The sequence below is a fragment of the Chiroxiphia lanceolata genome, unplaced genomic scaffold (genome assembly GCF_009829145.1).
Source record: "Chiroxiphia lanceolata isolate bChiLan1 unplaced genomic scaffold, bChiLan1.pri scaffold_74_arrow_ctg1, whole genome shotgun sequence".
Lineage (NCBI taxonomy): Eukaryota > Metazoa > Chordata > Aves > Passeriformes > Pipridae > Chiroxiphia > Chiroxiphia lanceolata.
Window position 1 is genome coordinate 1 of NW_022476535.1, and position 12,636 is coordinate 12,636.

At 70.8% G+C, this 12,636-nt stretch overlaps 1 protein-coding gene across 1 annotated transcript; it reads left to right on the forward strand.

Moving 5' to 3' along the window:
* The first annotated feature begins 7,132 nt into the window (after positions 1-7,132).
* On the forward strand, positions 7,133-9,928 carry S1PR2 (sphingosine-1-phosphate receptor 2). The gene is given in 4 exon segments (XM_032677661.1): positions 7,133-7,173; positions 8,794-9,040; positions 9,043-9,243; positions 9,246-9,928. Coding segments are annotated over 3 exon segments (1,065 nt in total). The 5' UTR covers positions 7,133-7,173; positions 8,794-8,859.
* Positions 9,929-12,636: the final 2,708 nt, after the last annotated feature.

The following is a 12,636-nucleotide window of genomic DNA, read 5'->3' on the forward strand; positions in this document are numbered from 1 at the left end:
TCACCCCCCCTCCAAATGGGGGACCTGATGCTGCTGTGCTGTACCCACCCCATACACCCCTGGGGGCCCAGAATCCCCCCAAAAAGGGACTCACCCCCCTCCAGATGGGGGACCTGATGCTGCCGTGCCGTGCCCTCCCTGTGCCCTTCTGCCTCCAGGGTTTGCGGCCCCCCCCCCTCACCTCGGCGGGGTCTTCACCTTGGCATAGCTCTGGGGGCACAGGGGGGCACGGGGGGGGCTGGGGTCACCCCAGAGCCCCCCCAGCACAGGGGCAGGGCCGGGGGCATTGAGGGGAGGGGAGCAGGGTGAGCCCCTACAAACACCTTGGGGGTTTGGGGAACTCCCAGACCCCCCCTGCACCCCCCAAATGGCTCCCCGAAACCCCAGAGCCCCTCTGCACCCCCAGACCCCCCTCTGTACCCTCAGACCCCCCTGCACCCCCCAAATGGTTCCCTGAAACCCCAGAGCCCCATTTTGTACCCCCAGAGCCCCCTCTGCAACCCCAGACCCCCATCTGTACCCCAGACCCCCTCTGCACCCCCCAAATGGTTCCTGAAACCCCAGAGCCCCATTTTGTACCCCCAGAGCCCCTCTGCACCCCAGACCCCCATCTGTACCCCCAGAGCCCCCTCTGCACCCCCTGAATGGTTCCCTGAAACCCCAGAGCCCCCTCTGCACCCCCAGACCCCCATTTCCACCCCAGACCCTCCTTTTTTCCTCCCAAACCTCCTTTTTCCCCTCCAACCCCTTTTTCCCCCTAACTCCTTTCCCCCCCCAAACCCCCCTTTTCCCCCCCAAACCATCTTTCCCCCCCCAAAACCCCCTTTCCCTCCCCCAAAACCCCCTTTCCCCCCCCAAAACCCCCCTTTATCCCCCCCCCAGCCTCACAATCCTCTTGTAGTTCTTCTGCCACGTGGCCACGGCGTGCAGGATGTCCAGCCTGGGGGGGACAAGGGACACTCACCCCACTGCCACCCCCACAGGGCACCCCGGGGGGGGTCCCTGAGCCCCCAGAGCCCCCCCAGAGCCCCCCAGAGCCCCCCCAGGACCCCACCTGGGGCTGACAGCGAAGACGTCGGGGTGGAGGTCGGTGAGACCCCGGAACGTGTCCTGGGGGTGCTGCAGGGACTCCACCCAGGCCTGGACGGGGGACAGGGGAGGGGACACGGGCACGGAGCAGCCCCGCAGCACCGGGGACACGGCAGGGGCTGGGGGGGACACGGCCAGGGCTGGGGGGACACGAGGGGACAGAGGGGACAGTGAGGGCTGCGGCTGGGACCCTGTTGAGGGGGTCCTGACCCCACAGAGGGGGGTCCTGACAGCCCGGGGCGGGGACACCCACCCTGCCCTGATGGTCCCAGGGGGGCCCCAGGGGGTTCCAGCCCCGGGGACCCCCATCCCTGATGTCCCCAGGGTGTCCCAGCCCCAGGGTGTCCCTGATGTCCCCAGGGTGTCCCCGATGTCCCCAGGGTGGTCCCTGATGTCCCCAGGGTGTCCCCCACGCCCCCCAAACCACGGAGCCCCATCCCTGATGTCCAGAGTGTCCCCAGAGTGTCCCAGGGTGTCCCTCATGTCCCCAGGGTGTCTGTCCCCCACATCCCCCAAACCATAGACCCCATCCCTGATGTCCCCAGGATGGTCCCTGATGTCCCCAGGATGTCCCAGCCCCAAGGATCCCCCCCTGATGCCCCACGGTGTCCCTGATGTTCCCAGGGGGTCCCAGCCCCAGGGATCCCCACCCCTCATGTCCAGAGTGTCCCCAGAGCGTCCCCAGAGTGTCCCCAGAGTGTCCCCAGGGTGTCCCCCTGTCCCCAGGGTGTCCCCAGGGTGTCCCCAGCCCACCGTGGTCCCCCCCATCCCACCCGCCCTGGACTCACCCTGGGGGGCTCAGGGGCCGCGGGAGGTTTGGGGGGCTCGGGGGGCTCAGGGGGACCGTCGAGATCTGCAGGAGGGGGACAGTGAGGGGGGGGAGGGTCCCCATGACCCCCCCCGGACCCCCAGCCCCAGGCCCGGCCCCCCCAGTCCCAGCCCTGTCTCCCCTCATGGTGCCCCCCGGTGCCCAGTCCCAGTCCTGTCCCCCTCCTGGTGCCCCCAGTCCCCCCAGTTCCCCCCAGTCCCCCGAACCCCCCCCAGTCCCGGTCCCGCCCCTCGAGACCCCCCGATTTCTCCCCGGCCCCGCCCCTTTCACGCCCCAACCACCGACTCCGCCCTTGCCCAGCCCCCGGCCTTGGCCCCGCCCCAGTCCTGACCCCGCCCCTCGCTCTCGGCTCCGCCCCCAGATCTGGCCCCGCCCCCATTCCCGTTTTCGCCCCCATTCCCGTCCCCTCCCCGTTCCCCGTTCCCGTTGTCCCCCCCCCCGCTCTCCCGCAGCCCCGTTCCCGGCCCGTTCCCGGTTGTTCCCGCCCCGTTCTCACCCCGGCCCAGCCCCGGGCCCGTTTCCAGCCCCTCAGGGCGGCTCCGGCCGCCCCCGCGCGGATCATGGCGGCGGCGGCGGCGGCAGCGCGCACCGGCGGGCCCGGGGCGCGGCGTGATGACGTCACACACGGGGCGTCACTTCCTGCGGGGGCGGGAGGGCGGGAAAGGAGGAGGGAGGGGGATCGACCCCCCCCGCGACCCCAAATGTCCCCTTGTCCCGCACACCGGGACCCCCAGTGCCCCCCGCCCCAATATCGCCCACCCAGTGAGCCCCCAGTGCCCCCCGCACCAACATCGCCCACCCATTGAGCCCCCAGTGCCCCCCACCCTGATACCGCCCACCCAGTGAGCCCCCAGTGCCCCCCACACCAATATCGCCCCCCAGTGCCCCCCACCCTGATACCGCCCAACCCAATACCACCCACACCAGCATCGCCCCCCAGTACCCCCCAGGCCAATATCGCCCCCAGTGAGCCCCCAGTGCCCCCCACACCAACATCGCCCCCCAGTGAGCCCCCAGTGCCCCCGCCCCAATATCGCCCACCCGGTGAGCCCCCAGTGCCCCCCACACCAACATCGCCCACCCAGTGAGCCCCCAGTGCCCCCCACACCAACATCGCCCACCCAGTGAGCCCCCAGTGCCCCCCACACCAACATCGCCCACCCCAGTACCACCCACACCAAAATCACCCCCCAGTACCCCCCGCCCCAATATCACCCCCAGTGAGCCCCCAGTGCCCCCACACCAATATCGCCCACCCAGTGCCACCCAGACCAAAATCACCCCCCCAGTGCCCCCCAGTACCCCCCACCCCGATATCCCCCACTCAGTGAGCCCCCAGTGCCCCCCACACCAATATCGCCCACCAGTGCCCCCCACCCTGATACCGCCCACGCCAGTACCACCCACACCAACATCGCCCCCCAGTGCCCCCACCCTGATATCACCCCCCCAGTGCCCCCCACCCCATTATCTCACCCCCAGTGCCCCCCAGTGCCTCCCACCTGAATCCCCAGCACAGTGCCCCCCCGATATCGCCCCCCAGTGCCCCCCACCCCGTTATCCTCCACCCAGTGCCCCCCACCCTGATATCGCCCCCCCCAGTGACTCCCCAGTGCCCCCCACCCCGTTATCCCGCACCCATCACCCCCCACCGCCCTTCCCAGTGCCCTTCCCAGTGCCCTTTCCTGGCCCCAATCCCACTTCCCAGTGCCCCTTCCCGGTGTCTGTGTCCCTTCCCAGTGTTCCCAGTGCCCCTTCCCAGTGTCTGTGCCCCTTCCCAGTGTTCCCAGTGCCCCTTCCCAGTCCCAAGGATCGTTTGGGGGGGAGCCCAGCCCAGGGGTGTCCCCAGTTCCCCAATTCCCTCCGGGAAGGAGCGTCCCGGGGTGGATCCCGGTTGGATCCCGGGGTGGATCCTCCGGGGTGGGGGGCTGGAATAGGGGTGAGGCCCCCCCACGGTCTGGGAATGCTCCCCCACTCCCGCTCCCATTCCCATTCCCATTTCCATTCCGATTCCCATTTCTATCTCCGTTTCCATCCCCGTTCCCATCCCCATTTTCATCCCCATTCCGATTCCCGTTCCCGTTCCCATTCCCACCAGGATCGGGGGCCGGGGGGGGGGGCTCCGGCTCGTCCCGGGGTCCTGGGGCGGGAACTGTGTGTGTGGGGGGGGAGAGAAGGAAAGTTTGGGAATGGCCCGGGGGGGGTTGAGGGGCCCCTCCCCCCCTCCATCCCGCCCTCCCCCCCATTCCCGCCGCCTGGTTCCAATTAAATCCCTTTCCCGGCCCCTCGCCCGCGGCCCTCCGGCTGGGGGGGGGGGGTCGGTCCGGAGGGACCCACACCCCCTCCCGGCGCTCGGACCGATCCAGATTTGGGGGGGGGGGGAGCCCCCCAATTTAATTTAACCACATCCTCCCCCCACCACCACCCCCGAATTCCCCCCTGGAAAGTCCGGGGAGTTTTTCCAGGCGGGAAAATCCCTTTTCCTTCCCAAAAAAAAACAGCCCGAAAAACGGAGGAGGGGGGGCTCCGGCACCCCCCAAAATCCCCTCCGGGGGGGGGAAGGGGGGTCTCGCCCCCGCTCTGGGGGTCTCGGGGCACTCGGGACCCCGGGGGGCTCGAAGGGGGGGGCACGGGGGGGCTCCCAGCCCGTTCTTGGGGGTCTCTGGGGACACAGAAACCGGGGGGTCCGGAGGGGGGGGCACGGGGGTTCCCACCCCCCCCGACACATTTCTGGGGGTCACTGGGGGACCCCGTAGCCCCCCTCGTCATTTTGGGGGTCTCAGCCCTCCGGGGGGGTGTAAAGGGGACACACGGGGGGCTCCTGTGGCCCCCCCTCCCCATTTCGGGGGTCTCAGCCCTCCCAGGGGGGGTGACCCGAGTTTCTGTCCTCCCTCCTCCCATTTTGGGGGTCTCAGCCCTCCGGGGGGGGGGGTGACCGGGTGGCCTCGCCCCTCGGGGGGGGTGGGGTGGCACTGGGGCAGCTCCGCCCCCTCCCCCCGCCCCCGTTCCCCCCCCCGATGTCGCTCCCGGGGCGGGCGCTCAGCGCTGCCGGGACCGGCACCGGTAAGACCCCAAATCCCCCCAAAAACCCCCTTTGCCGCCCACCCGGGGGGTCTCCCTGCGCCCGGGACCCCCCCCTGTCCCCCTGTCCCCTGTGTGTCCCCCTGTCCCCCCCCGTGTCCCCCTGTCCCCCCCCGGCATCGCGGCTTCGGGGGGGGGGCAGAGGAAAGGGACCCCCCTGGGGTAGGGCGGGACCCCCGGAGTGTCCCCGAGGGCGGGGGGGGTCCGGACATGGGGGTGGGACCCCCGGAGCGTCCCCAAGAGCGGAGGGGACCCCTCGTGCCCCCGGGGACACGCTGGGGGGGGAGGTCAGGACTTGGAGGGGGGGGTCCGTGCTGTGTCCCCGGTGGTGGGGCGACCCCCGGAGTGGTCCCCAAGGGTGGGGGGGACCCCTCGTGCCCCCCGGGGGGGGGTCTCAGGACTCTCAAGGGGGGAGGACCCCCTCGTGCACCCCCCCCCCCCCCGGGGGGCTCAGGGTGTCCCCCCCCCTCCACTGTCCCCCTCCGGGGGGGGCGGGGCCGTTCCAGCTGTTTCGGCCACGCCAACATCTGGCTCACAGCTGGCGGGGGGAGGGGGGGCCCCCCCGGCACCCCCCAATTGTGCAACGGCCCAACGGCTGCGGGGGGGTCGGGGAGGCTCCCCTGGGGGGGTCCGGGGGGGGTCGTGCCCTCGGGGGGCTACTGCGGGACTGGTCCGTCCCCCCTCACGATTTGGGGGGGATCTGGGGGGGCTCAGACACCCGGGTGGGGGCCGAGGGGGGGACACAGGGGGGTTTCAGCACCTCCCCACCCCCCCATTTGGGGGTCCTCGGGCATTCCGGGGGGAGTGACACAGGACACGGGGGGGGTCTTGTCCCCCCCTCCCCACTTGGGGGTCTGGGACCCTCCGGGGTGCAACGGGGGCGTTCGGACCCCCCCGGGGGTGCAACAGGCGACCCCAAAAAGCTTGAGAGGTCCCCAAAGTCTCGGGGGGGGTCCCGCGCTGGGGCTGGGGGGGGGGGGGGGGTGTGACCGTGTCCGGCCGGGGGGTCCCGCCCCACCCGTCCCGCCCCTCCCCGTGCCCCCCACGTGTCGCTGTCCCCCCGCCCCCCCTCCCACGCGTGTCCCCACGTGTGTGTCCGGTCGTGGCCCCCCCTCCCCGACCCCCCCCCACCATCTGCCCGCCGCCCCCGCGGCCGAACCCGGCGCTAAGCCCGGCACTAAACCCGGCCCTAAGCCCGGCCCCCGCCCTGATCCAATTTGACTCCGGGCGGAGCGCGGGATATTTTGGGATCCAGAGGGCCCCGGGTGACCCCCCCCGGGTGACACCCCCCCCCCGGCTCCAGGATCGCCCCCCCCCGAGGGATCCCGGTGGGAGTGAGCTGCGGGATCCAGGGATCCTGGGGAGGGTCCCGGGGCAGGATCCCAAGGGATGATCCCGTGGAGGATCCCGGGGTGATTCCCGGCGTGGGATCCCAGTTTGGGATCCCGGAGTGGTTTCCCCGGGGCAAGGTCCCAGTCCAGGACCCTGGTGCATGATCCCGGTTTGGGATCCCGGGGCAAGATCCCAGTTTGGGATCCCAGTTTAGGATCCCGGAGTGGTTCCCAGCGCAGGACCCTGCCCAGTTCCCAGTTGGGGATCCTGGTGTAGGATCCCGGAGCCATTCCCAGTTCGGGATTCCAGGGCTGTTCCCCGGGCTGCTCCCAGGTTCAGGATCCCGGGACCACTCCCGGTTCAGGATCCCGGGGCAGGATCCCAGGGCCGTTGCCAGCGGGGACTGTTCCCGGTACAGAATCCTGGGGCCATTCCTGCTGCTCTTCCCAGTTTGGGATCCTGGGGCTGTTCCCGGGGCTGTTCCTGGCTCAGGATCCCGGGGCAGGATCCCGGGGCGTTCCCAGTCCAGGATCCCAGTTTGGGATCCTGGGGCTGTTCCCGGGGCCGTTCCCAGTTTGGGATCCCGGGGCCATTCCCGGTTTGGGATCCCGGGGCCGTTCCCGGTTCCCGCTCAGCTGTTCCCGTTCCCGGGGTCCCGCCGCTCCCGGGGCCGTTCCCGGGGTCCCGCCGGCCCCGCCGTCCCTCCCCCCGTTCCCGTGGCGGAGGCTTCCGCCCGGGGCAGCCCCGGCCCGGGGGCGGGCGGGGAAGGGGAAGGGGAAGGGGAAGGCGGCGGATGCTCCGCGCCGGCCCCGACCCGCGACCGGCGGCTCCCACCGGCACCGGTACGGGGGGTCCCCGGGGGGTCCCGGGGGGGTCCCGGGGGGTCCCGGGGCGGCGGGAGCGAGGGGCGGGGTCCCGGCACGGGCGCGGCTGCGCGAGGAACCGGGGGGCGGCGGGACCGGAGCGGGGGGCTCCGGGACGGGACCGGGGGGCTCCGGGACCGGTGGGGGGCTCCTGGACGGGACCGGGGGCTCTGGACGGGATCGGGGGGCTCCGGGACCCAGGGGGGCTCCGAGACCGGGGGCGGCGGGACGGGACCGGGGGGGCTCCGAGACGAGCTCCGGGACGGGATCGGAACCGGGAGGGCTCCGGGACAGGACCGGGGGCTGCTTCGCCGACCGGTACGGCTCCGGAAAGCTTCGGTCGGTACCGGGATGGGCCCGAGGGGGCTCCGGTACCGGGACGGCTCTGAGGGGGGCTCCGGGACGGGACAGAGACCGGGGGGGACTCCGGGAGGGGACCGAGGTGGCTCCGGGACGGGACTGGGGGGGCTCCGCGACCAAGACGGCCCGGGACGGGACCGAGACCGGGACCGGGGGGGTCTCCGGGCGAGCTCCAGGACGGGACCGGGGGGTGATCCGGGACCGGGACGGCTCCCGGGGGGCTCCCGGGACGGGGTCGGGACGGCTCCGGTACCGGGAGGGCCCCGGGATGGAGGGGGCGGCGGCCGGAGGTGCCGCGGCACCGGGGGCCTTTTCAACCCCCCCCTTCCCGTCCTCCCGCCCCCGGAGCCCTCGGTGGGGTCCCCGACCCGCGCGGGGGGGGCCCTGCCCGGGGGTCTCGTCCCGAACTGGGAGTGGAGGGGACAGGGATGAACTGAGGGCCCATCCCAACTGGGAGGGAGAAAATGGATTTACTGGGAGTCCCGCCCCTAACCTGGGGAGGGGGGACGTGGATTGTACTGGGGGTCCCCATCCCAAACTGGGCAGACACAGGGAGCCCCTCCCCAACCAGGGGGGACACCTCGGGTGTCCCCACACCCCAACCCCGTCAGGGCCCAGCACCAACGGGCCATCCCAATGTCCCCACCCCTCCCTGGGGGTGTCCCCAATGTCCCCAACCTCTCCCTGGGGGTGTCCCCAACCGTCCCCACCCCTCCTGGGGATGCCCCCACCCCCCCTCTCAACTCTTCTACCCCCCTCCTGAAAGCCCCCTGTGGCTTCGCACCCAATTTTGGGGGGGTTGGGGAGTGGGGATGTCCCCCCCTGGGACGCCCCAGCAGTGTCACCTCAGGCCACCCCACGGTGTCCCTGTGGAGGCCACACTCGTCACCTCAGACACCCCCTGCCTCCATTTTCCCTCCTCGAGTCACCTCGGCCACCAGCCACGTGTCCCCTGCCCGGGCCAGATGTTGTGCCCAGATGTGCCCCCCCCGGCCCCCCAGCCCCATTCCTACCCCATATCAGCCCCCCAGTACCATTCCCACCCCATCCCAGCCCCATTCCCACCCCATCCCAGTCCCTCCCAGCCCCATTCCCACCCCATCCCAGTCCCCCCAGCCCCATTCCCACCCCATCCCAGCCCCATTCCCACCCCATCCCACCCCCCCAGCCCACTCCCACCCCATCCCAGCCCACTCCCACCCCTCCAGCCCCGTTCCCACACCGTGTCCCCCCCTCCAGGTCTCCGGGCTCGCCGGCGCCATGTCCCGCTGAGCCTCCGCCGGGGCGCGGGGGCCGGGACGAGCCATGGGGAGCATCTACAAGGAATACTTCAACCGGCACAAGATCTGGGAGCACTACAACTACACCAAGGAGGACGCCGAGGGCCCGTCGTCGCCGTCGCGCCGGGCGCTGTCGGGGCTCATCGTGGCCCTCTGCTGCTTCATCGTGCTGGAGAACCTGCTGGTGCTCGTCTCCATCTGCCGCAACAGCGCCTGCACCTGGCCATGTACATCTTCATCGCAACCTGGCCCTTCTCCGACCTGCTGGCCGGGCTGGCCTTCATGGCCAACATCCTGCTCTCGGGGGCCACCACCTTCAACCTGACGCCGGTGCAGTGGTTCGTGCGCGATGGGCACGGCCTTCGCCACGCTGGCGCCTCGGTGTTCAGCCTGCTGGCCATCGCCATCGAGCGCACGTGGCCATCACCAAGGTGAAGGTGTACAGCAGCGACAAGAACTGCCGCATGGTGCTGCTCATCGGGTCCTGCTGGGTCATCGCCGCCGCCATCGGGAGCCTGCCCATCATGGGCTGGAACTGCATCAGCGACCTGCGGGACTGCTCCACCGTCCTGCCGCTCTACTCCAAGCGCTACGTGCTCTTCGTCACCACCATCTTCACCCTCATCCTGCTGGCCATCGTGGGGCTCTACACGCGCATCTACTGCATCGTGCGCTCCAGCCACGCCGAGATCGCCTCGGCGCAGACCCTGGCGCTGCTCAAGACCGTCACCATCGTGCTGGGCGCCTTCATCGTGTGCTGGCTGCCCGCCTTCATCATCCTCCTCATGGACGCCTCGTGCCCCGTGCGCTCGTGCCGCGTCCTCTACAAGGCCAACTACTTCTTCGCCTTCGCCGCGCTCAACTCGGCCGCCAACCCCATCATCTACACCCTGCGCAGCAAGGACATGCGCGCCGAGTTCCTGCGCCTGCTCTGCTGCCGCGGGGCCCGCCGGGCGCAGCCCCCCGGCCGGGGCGGGGCGGGGGCGGGGATGGGGGTCCCGCTGCGCTCGTCCAGCTCCCTGGACAGGGGCCCCCCCGCCAAGGGCGAGCTGCCCACCTCGCCCCTCACCCGCGAGTGCACCACCTCCGTCTGAGGGGGGGCGGGGGGGCAGCGCCCGGGGTGCCCCACAGGCTCCCAGTGGGGGCTCCAAGGCCACCCCGTGGATAACCAGTGGATGCTCCAAGACCAACCTGTGGATGCCCCATGGATGCCCCATGGACACCTCGTGGCCCTATGGGTGCTCCAAGGCCACCCCGGGGTGCTGCGAGGACACCCCATGGATACCCCATGGATGCCCCAATGGATACCCTATGGATGCCCCATGGATGCCCCTTCGGCCTATGGGTGTTCCAAGGCCACCCCATGGACACCCCATGGATGCCCATGGACACCCATGGATGCCCCATGGACGCTCTGTGGCCCTATGGGTGTTTCCAAGGCCACCCCATGGATAACCAATGGATGCTCCAAGACCAACCTATGGATGCCCCATGGCTGCCCCATGGCCCTATGGGTGCTGTGAGGTCACCCCATGGATACCCTATGGATATCCCATGGATACCCCATGGATACCCTATGGATATCCCATGGATACCCCATGGATACCCTCTGGATATCCCATGGATACCCCATGGATACCCTATGGATGCCCCATGGCCCTATGGGTGCTCCAAGGCCACCCCATGGATACCCTACGGATGCCCCATAGACACCCCACGGCCCTGTGGGTGCTCCAAGGTCACCCCATGGATAACCAATGGATGCTCCAAGACCAACCTGTGGATGCCCCATGGATGCCCCATGGAGACCTCATGGCCCTATGGGTGCTCCAAGGCCACCCCATAGATACCCCATGGACACCCCGTGGCCCCACAGTCACCCCATGGCTGCCCCATGGACACCCCATGGACAACCAATGGATGCCCCATGGATGCCCCATGGCCCCGTGGGTGCTCCAAGGCAGCCCCATGGATGCCCCACAGTCACCCCATGGCTGCCCCATGGACACCCTATGGCTGCCCCACAGCCCTGGGGCTGCCCCATGGACACCCCCTGGCCCCAGGGCCACCCCGGGGTGGCCCCACTGTGGCCCCACTGTGGCCCCACGACCACCCCAAGTGGCCCCATGACCACCCCAGAGTGGCCCCACAGTGGCCCCACGACCACCCCAAGTGGCCCCACGACCACCCCAAGTGGCCCCACAGTGGCCCCACGACCACCCCAAGTGGCCCCCGTGGCCCCCCAAGGCCACCCCGGGGTGGTCCCACGGTACGAAATCAGCGGGACCTTCCCCCTTCTCCAGGTACGGACGGACGGTACGGACGGACACCTGCACCTTGATCCCACCGGGGGGCATCTCCCCCCCCCGCCTTCCCTCCCACCACCGGCATTCCCGGTGCCATTCCCGGTGCCGTTCCCGGGTCCCCATTCCCGGGTCCCCATTCCCGGTGCCGTTCCCGGTGCCGTTCCCGGCCCCTCGTGGGGCTCGTGGGGCTCTTCCCACGCCCTGCCCGTGCCCCGGGGCCCCCGCGGGACCTGTCGGACGGGTCCCGGGGCCCCTCCCCGCAGCCCCTGGCGCCAGTGGCGAATCCCCCGTGGGCGGCTCCGACCGCCTGTTCCCGCCGGGAACCGCCGGGAATCGCCGGGAATTGCCGGGGCGGCTTTTCCCGGGATAAACGGGGCCCGGGGGCGCCCGCGGTGGGGAGGGAAGAGGAGGGGAGGGGAGGGGAGGGAGGGGGGGGCACATTCGAGGACCCCCAGCCCCGCGCGCTGGCGCGTGGAGAGGGGGGGGTTCACCCCAGCACGGCTGGTCCCGCTGGGACACCCCCCCCCACAAAATCCCGGGGACCACCCCCGGGGCTCTCCAGGAGCCCCCCCCGCCCCCCCGGACCCCCTTTTTTTTTGTATTAAACCAGTGGTTTTCCACCCGCCTCCAGCTCCTTCCTGGGCTGGGCTGGGCCGGGAGCCCCCCCAAACTCGGGGAGGGGGTGACTCGGGGGGGGAGGAGCTGAGGTTTGGGGGGAGACCCCCAGATTTGGGGTGGATTTTCCCGGGAGAACCCGGGCTGAGCATCCCCCGCCGCCGCCCCCCCGACCGCAGCGGCTTCCTTCGTGTTTCGGGGAACCCGCCGGGAATTGGGGGGGGCCCTCAGACCCCTCCCCGCTCCCATGAGCCCCTCCCCGCTCTTTAAACCCCCCTCAGCCTGGTTTGCCCCCCCCGCCCCCCCGGGCCGGTACCGACCTCCCTGGAAGCCCCAAATCGGCCCCGGTTCGTCCCCCGGGGCTGCAGGGGGAGGAAATGGGGGGGTGGGTTTCGTTTCCTCTCCCCCCACTGTCCAGACGTCTCCTGCCCCCGCCGTGACCCGGGGGGGGGAGTTTGGTCCACGTGGGTCCCCCAAGGGTGGCACCGGGTTTGGGGACCCCCACCATGGGACGGGGACCCCCAGGGGACACAGGGGACCCTCAATGGGCACAGGGACCCCCACCATTGTCACGGGGACCCCCACCATTGTCACGGGGACCCCCACCATGGGCACGGGGACCCCCAGGGGACACAGGGACCCTCAATGGGCACGGGGACCCTCAATGGGCACAGGGACCCCCACCATGGGCACAGGGACCCACACAGGACACAGGGACCCTCAATGGGCACGGGGACCCCCACCATTGTCACGGGGACCCACACGGGGCACGGAGACCCTCATTGGGTATGGGGACCCCCATGAGACACAGGGACCCCCATGGGACACAGGGACCCCCACCGGGCACAGGGACCCTCAATGGGCACAGGGACCCTCAATGG